This window comes from Vombatus ursinus, unplaced genomic scaffold (genome assembly GCF_900497805.2).
Source record: "Vombatus ursinus unplaced genomic scaffold, bare-nosed wombat genome assembly UNPS02014318.1, whole genome shotgun sequence".
NCBI lineage: Eukaryota > Metazoa > Chordata > Mammalia > Diprotodontia > Vombatidae > Vombatus > Vombatus ursinus.
In genome coordinates this window covers 3,815-11,409 of record NW_020954096.1, presented here as the reverse complement: position 1 = coordinate 11,409, position 7,595 = coordinate 3,815, and the positions used below count along the sequence as shown (strand labels likewise).

Here is a 7,595-nt window from a genome sequence, read left to right as displayed (position 1 = left end):
CCCCCCCCCCCCCCCCCCCGCTCCTGCTCTCCAAGGTTGGGCGGGCCCCGGATGTTCGGACAGCCCCCTTCCCACCGGGGGACGCCCCCCTCCCCCAAAGGACTGGGAATCCTCCCCCACCCCCCTTTGAAGTCTGATGCCCTTCCCCCACCAGCACGCGGGCTCCTCGGAGATCGCGAGGCCCGTGTTCAGCTTCTCAGAGGGAGGTCTCCAGCGTGCAAGCCGTGGCTGTTCCGGGCCTGTTGTCCTTCGGTGCAGGAATCGCTTTTGGGGGGCTGAGACCCTTCAGGAGGTGACGGCTGGCTTCGTCGTGCTTCGTTCACTCTCTGGTTGTAGTGGCTTGGCCATTTTTATTTCTTTTTTGACATGTAGGGTCCAGGCTCTCATTTTTGTCTTGGCATATTGTTTTAATGTCTTGCTGTATCACAGAGTCATCGATTTCTCTTTGGTCTGCCCTATCTTGCTTGGGTTAGGGTCACCACCTTCTCTTCTGAGGTTTGCATTCTGTCATTTCTTAAATCTCATTTCTTCCAGGTGTTCACGTAGGCCTGTCCTTGATGCTTGCTGTCCGTGTAACATTAACTCTCCCCTTCTTTGTGGGGAATCTCTAGATGGGCAGTGATTTTGGAGCCGGGCTGCTGTCCTCTTTGGTTCACTCCTCTTTCCATCTTTCGTTGCTGAATTGCGACTTTGTTCCGGGCCGGGCTCCACCACTTGCCTTGCCTTCGGATGAGCTTTCAGCTCTCCCTGGTCTCACACTGGGTCACCTGCCTTCCTGCATTTGCCTCCTGGCAGGATCAGACCCTTCTGGATCTTTAAAATTCACATTATTGGATTTTCAGGGCCTCCTATGACGTCTGAGGAACCTCCGAGACCCAGGGTGTCCCAGTCTAAGGCTTCCCACCCACCCCATGTTTATAACCACTGTGGGCTTTCCTTGGGGCTACGCTCTGCTCTTCCTGCCTCCGGAACCAGAGCCTTCCAGGTGACGCGTGTCTCCGGCCTTCTTCTGGTCCCACTGGGAGACTACAGGCTTCTTCTCCTGCATGTCACTAGCTTGCTGCTGTCCCCCTTTCTCATTCCTCTTGAGCTTATGGCTGACCTCATGGGCAGTTCTCAGGTGGAAGAAGTCACTTGCTGTTGTTTCTCATTGGATTTCCTGAGTCCTCTTCAGTTTGGTCTGAGTTTGAAAGTTGGGCCAGAGAAGGTGTAAGGAAGTGGGGTCATCTGCCTTTGTTCAGGTACCCTTCTTGCCCAGAAGCCCTCTCCATCTCTTCCCTCCCCTCCCCACACAGTTGAGTGACTGCAGAGAAGTTGCCCCCTTGTCTTTCCAGTGCAGCTGTCCAGTCCTTCCCATTTTTGGGGTCCAACATCTCTCATTTGTTTCCTTATTCCCATCCCCATGGGAGTCAGCCCTCTAGTTCAGGTCCTAACTGCCTCACCTACACTCTTGGAGTAGGCTCCTAATTAATCTTCTGGCTCTGCTCTGTCCAACCTGTTTTCTGTTTAGCTAACAGAATAAACTCTCAATGGCTCCTTGGGTTATCTTCAGCATCCGAGGTAAGATTAGCACCTCTCATGGTTTGCTTTTCCTTCCCTCTTCTTCCTTCCAGTTCTCTGTTCTTCTTCAAGAGGCATGGCCTTTGGAAAAGAGGAAATGGCCCCTGTGCTGACAGCAAGGGTCCAACAGGTAAGTGAGAGGTTCCTGTTTCTTATGGTGAGGGAAGACAGCCCCCTTTCAGACTGTGGTGCCTTTCATGATTGAAAGGGGCAAGGATTAAAGCAAACCTGAGATTGGCCTATGAAGAATACTATGTGCACAAACAAAGCCAATGCATCCAAAATTAGAATGAATACAAGAAACTGAGGGGGAAATTTTTTTTACAGAAAATTTTTTCGATAAAGGTCTGATTTCTCAAATATATAGGGAACTAAGCCAAATTTGTTAAAGTAAGAGCCATTCCCCAGTTGATAAATGATCAAAAGATACAAACAGGCAGTTTTCAGAAGAGATCACAGCTATCAATAGCTATATGAAAAAATGCTCTAAATGATATTGATTAGGAAAAAACAACAACTCTGAAGTATCACCTCACACTTTTGAGAAATGACAGATGCTGCGGGGGATAGCTGTTGGTGGAGTTGTGAACTGGTCCAACCAATTTGGCAAACAATTTGGAACTATGCCTCACTGCTAGGTCTGTGTCCCAAAGAAATCAAAAGAGAGAGAAAAGAACTTACTTGTACAAAAATATTTGTAACAGCTCTTTTTGTGGTTGCAAAGAATTGGAAATTGAGGGGATGCCCATCATTTGGATCATGGCAGAATAAGTTGTAGTTTTTGATTGTGATGGCATACTGTTGTGCTATATAAGAAATGACAAGCAGGATGGTTTCAGAAAAACCTGGGAAGACTTGTACAATCTGATGCAGAGTGAAGTGAGCAGAACCAGTGCAGTGTACTGCAGTACACAGTAACAGCAACATTGTAACAATGATTAATTGTGAAAGACCTGACTCTTCTGAGGGATCCAGTGATTCCAAGGAGTCAGTTTGAAAATGCTCCCTGCCTCCAGGAAGAGAAAGAAGTGATGGAATCTGAAGGCAGGTGGAAGCAGGCTCTTTCTCTGGAGATACAACTAATACAGAAATCCATTTTGCATGATTTCACATGTGTGATGGGTATCCTATTGCTTGCCTTTCTTTATTATCTGAAATAGAGTTTGAGGCTCAAAATTCTGAGTGTAATGACTTATTTATTTGCAAGGCAAAAGTTGCCAACAAGTCCAGAGCTTATTTTTATAGTAGAAAAAGAGAATCACAAGTTACAGGTGTCTTGAGAAATTTGCTTTGAACATAATTCAATTGGACGAGGTAAGTCACTTGACCTGTGACTGGGCCGAGCACTTCCAGGAGCAGTCTGGGTGTAACTTGTTCTTATTGCCAACATTTGGGGCATGGACATAACAGGGCTTCTTGGGCGGGGTGGGAGGGGGCGGGACACTCTCTAGATTCATTATTCTATTGGGCAGGAGTCTCCCATCCATCATCCTGTTCCTCGGGGGTGATTGCTCTAGCTGGAAAGTTATGGCTGAGGTACGGGTGGTCTGGAGTGTGGGAAAGTGAGGATGGGTCTGTGCCAACCTCAGCTCTGCAAAAGCAGGAGTTTACCCTGGCTGACAAAAAGAGGGACGCAGTTTCTGACAGAAACTCTCTTTATAACTAGCTTAATAATACTGTGATTGCATATCTCTTCATCTAAAAACTGTCTGAATTAGACCTTACAAACCAAAATAAATCAGCAGGATAATCAATATTAACTTGATTAGGAATTATTTCTTTCACCTTCTCCGTGGGTGGAGGAGGGAGAGAATTTGGAACTCAAAATAAATTTTTTTTTAAAAAGAATACTTATAAAGGTAGCCGTAGAAGTGAATAACTCATCCAGGGCAAACTAGGCTTCCTAATTCTATGTTCCAGGTGCTCATTTGCATGTGTCGAATTGGAGAACTTTGGAGTTAATTGGGGAGCCCTGAAACAGAGAAGTGTTTTATGATGTTTGGGCCAATGTGCATTACCTGTTTAGGGCTTAATGTTGGAGTTGAGGATTCAGTTACTTACCCTAAGTTAGAGGGAAGTTTTTCGCTTTGAGGTCCTGTTCTTAAATCAGGAAGCAGGGGAGCACCTCCAGAGAAAAGGAGAGGAGCTTAGTCTCTCTGTGGAGTGTGTCCTGTTGCTTGGAGACTCAAGTCTGCCTGGAAGCAAAAGGAAAAGCAGAGAGGATCTGGTTCTCTGAGGTGCCTGAACAACTTGGGAGAGATTTCTGCCAGTCTCAGGACATTGATACGTCAGCCTGCTTATGCACCCACTGGGCTAAGTCCAATCTGGGAGTGCCAGAGCCCCAACCCCGCAGATTGACCAGTCCAGCTCAGATACCCAGGACCAGGGAAGGAATGGTCCCTGGGGCTCCCATCACATTTGGATTGAGGGAGCCCCCTTTTCAGAAGGATATTGACAAGTAGTTGTTTGTCAGTTCCAAAAGATATAATTGCCTTGATAGAGCTAAGCCCTGCGTGAAGTGCTCTCCTCCCAAAAGGAGGGCCTCCTGCCTATGCTTGGGCTATGTACATTCTTTGATCTGTCTGGCCTCAAAGAAAATCCTGTTCTTCTGTGACTGTTAATGCCAGGTGAGCCATAGGAAAGGACCTGTTTTGGCTACTCAGGAGAATTTCCTGCATGAGGGATTTTCTGGTGCTGGTGGGCTCCTGCGGAGGCCCCTGGTGGCCCCTGGTGATGTGCTGAGCCTCAGGTGACTCCAGAAATGGGCTCTATAGCTAGAGGGGAGAAGACAGTAGAGTCTTGGAAGTGGGGCTGGGGAACAGCCCCTGAGCAAGTCCCTCAGCAAGATTCTCAGAGACTGGCCTTGACTGTCGGTCCTAGAATTGAGGGGAAGGGAATGAGCTGGAGGGGAGTTGGAAGGTTATACGTGTTTGTCATGAGATTAAGCAAAGATCCCTCTATTTCTATATGCTTTGTTGTTGTTGTTGTTGTTGTTGTTTTTTCATTTTTAGGCAATTGGGGTTAAGTGACTTGCCCAGGGTCACACAGCTAGTAAGTGTCAAGTGTTTGTTCTGAGGCCAGATTTGAACTCGGGTCCTCCTGACTTCAGGGCCGGTGCTCTATCCACTGTGCCACCTAGCTGCCCCCTTCTATATGCTTTTTTAAAATAATTTATTTTTTCCCAATTAATGTAAAAACAATTAATCTTTTTATTTAAGATAAATTTACTTATTATAGCTTAGTCATTGATAAATGCAAACATAACAAAATACAAAGAACAATCAGAAAAAGGATTTACATGAAACTGAATTTTTGGGGGGAAATTTGTATTGAATTTCACACTGTATCGGGTTTACTTCTTTTTGCTTTCAAAGACACATCTTTTCACAAACTATGTGGTCACATACCTTGTTCTGAGTTGTGGGTTACCCAGGGCAGCAGTAGAAAGACTCCTAGTTCAGTGGTGACCCACATAGCTTAAGGGGTGTCGGGAAAGACCCGTAGGACCCCCAAAGATTGTGGGCAGAATGAGGGATGGGGGATGGACAGCCTGAGAGCCTGACGTGGAAGAAGAGTTGGAGGAGCCTCCTTCCCATGCCTTGGTTGGATGCTCTGGATGGGGGTGGACGGGAGAAGGCCGGCAGGGGAAGGTGCTGAGGGAGGGGATCAGTCCCCAAACCAGTGAGGTCCCAGGCCCAGCAAAGGGCGGAGCAGCAGGCAGGTGTCCAGTGGTGGAGACCAGGGAGGGAAAGGGCCTGGGGCTCATGTCATGGGGGAGCTTTGAAGGAGTGTGCTTTTCCTGGAGACGCCGGACTTGGGGAGGCCACATTAACTTAATATGTAGGGTCTGACGGATTCTCTGTGGGCTTGGTGTCAGGAACAGCTCCCCAGCATTGGAGCATCCAGAAGAGCTGCGGGCTCTATTAGGTAGTGAGTTCCCCAGCCCTGGTGGGTTTCCCCTGGAGCCCAGCCGACCCCTTGTTAGAGAAGCTGTAGAGTTTGCAGCCCTAGGACCTAGATCTCCCCCTGGAAGGGACCTCCAAGGCCATCTAGTCCATCTCCCTCATTTTACAGGTGAGGAAATGGGGCCAGAGAGGTCAGGAGTTACTCAAGGTCACACTAGTTGGAAGTATCAAATGCCAGACTTGAACTCGGGCCCTGTTCCTTTGATTGAACCCTCTTGCCACTGCACGGAGCTCCCTCCCATTGTCTCTGGTGCCTTCTTCCAAGCTCTGAGGTTCTGGATTCTTGGTAGAACAAGCTCTGGGCTTCTTCCTGCCTCCAGGTCCTTCCCATTCCAAGCAGAGACGAGGAAACCAAGAATAAATGAAGGCTGAATATTTGTATCTTGTGTTTGCCTGTGTTGTGTCAGCTGGGGTAGGTGAGAGGTCTGGGGAGCCTCCGGAAAAGGGAGACAAGTGTCCCCTTTAGGGTGCTGGGGCTGGGCCTGTGAGTGTGACATTCCCGGACCACAGAGCAGGGGTCCTCGAAGGACTTCAAAGGGCTTAGGGACAGCCAAGCTGTCCAGCTCTGTCTTGGCTCTTGCAGCTACTAGCTGTGTGGTCGCCGACCACATCTGAGCCTTTCTCCTACTTCAGTCCAGCAGTGTCTGCCCTGCCTGGTTGTTAGGCAGACAATAAAGGATAAAGACAGCTGAGTGGTTTTCAGTGGAAGAGCGCTGGCCCTGGATTCAGGAAGACCTGAGTTCTAATGTGGCCCAAACACTTGACACTTAGTAGCTGTGTGACCCTGGACAAGCTTCACCCCATTGCCTCGAAAAAAAATGAAAATGAAAAAAAAATAATAGCACCAAGCTTCCAGGGTTGTGGTAAGGATCAAGTTAGACACCATAGGTAAAGCCTGAAGCTTGCAAATGAGTGGTAGCTGTTGTTGTTATTATTGTATGAAAGAGCTTTGGGTATCACAGGAATGTTAATATGGCTCATGATTAGGAACAATGGCTTAATTTCTGAGACTTTTTCCAACATCTGACCAAACTGTGTTTAGAAGTTCCCACTTTAGGGTAAAAGGAGATTTGCCCTGTGGGAGTTGCTGCAGAAAACCCATTTTAATGAGCCTGTTTGCACTAATTATTCAGTTAAGAAGAATGGAAAGGCATCACCTTGATTACTTAGTAGAAATATTTGGAATTAGCTGGAGAGTCATTGCCACATTGCTTCTACACTGAGTACCCCAGTGGATCTATTTATCATTGATATGAGGGGGCAGAAAGGAGCATTCCCTTCACTGATAGATTGCAGCCCATCCCTGCTCGCCTCTCCCATAAGTTTTCCCCACAAGGTCCACCCCTTGTTCTGGAAGCCTTCCGTGAGCCTGTCAGGGGTGTGCCCAGATAGGCATAACTTCTTCCCTCTCACCATGTGACTAGCCGTCAGTTTCTAGCACACATTTGTCTGAAGACACCCTCCACCTCTGTTTATGCCCATCCCATGCCCTTCCGTCTCACCTTCAGCCCTGGATGTCACTCGGCCCTCCCCCCACCACAAGAATACCACTATTTAAGAAGATGGGCCAGTGTTGAATTGAGAGCTTGGGTCTGACTGCAGGACAGCGATGTAGATGGGCCAGACCTGTGGCTTGTTTGACCTGTGTGGACGGGGAGGCTTTTCCATGACCTGAGCCTCAGTGCCATCTGCAAACCAGTGTCAGGGACCTCGCCCTGCAGGGAATCCCTCCTAGGAGGGTGACAGCTGATAATGAGTAACGTTGTGCGTCATTGTGAGGTGGGATTTGGTGAAAGCCAGCATAGGGAGTGTCAGAATGAAGGGCAGAACTTGACCTTTGGCACAAAAGGCAAAATGGAGCAGTGGAAAGAGCAAAGAACTGGATGTAAGCCTTCGCTCAGGTGCTACTTGCTTGACAGTGAGTCTTTCCTAAACTCAGTTTTCCTGTCTGTATAATGGTGATATTAAATACCTGTAAGGCAAGGTCAGGGTTAGCAAAATGTGATGTGTGATATGGGGATCACAGGACTCCAGGGATTAAAAAAGGCCTTAAGCATTGTCTAGTTTAAC

The 7,595-nt window shown here is 47.9% G+C and overlaps 1 protein-coding gene across 1 annotated transcript in view; it reads left to right on the top strand.

The window, feature by feature from the left end:
* The window catches only part of LOC114042245 (zinc finger protein 343-like), an 11,761-nt gene that overhangs the window by 358 nt on the left and 3,808 nt on the right, over positions 1-7,595 (top strand). Inside the window, exons 2-3 of the mRNA XM_027860904.1 lie at positions 155-329; positions 1,614-1,690. Coding sequence (XP_027716705.1) covers positions 1,637-1,690 — 54 coding nt within the window. The 5' untranslated portion in view covers positions 155-329; positions 1,614-1,636. The remainder of the gene's footprint in view (positions 1-154; positions 330-1,613; positions 1,691-7,595) is intronic.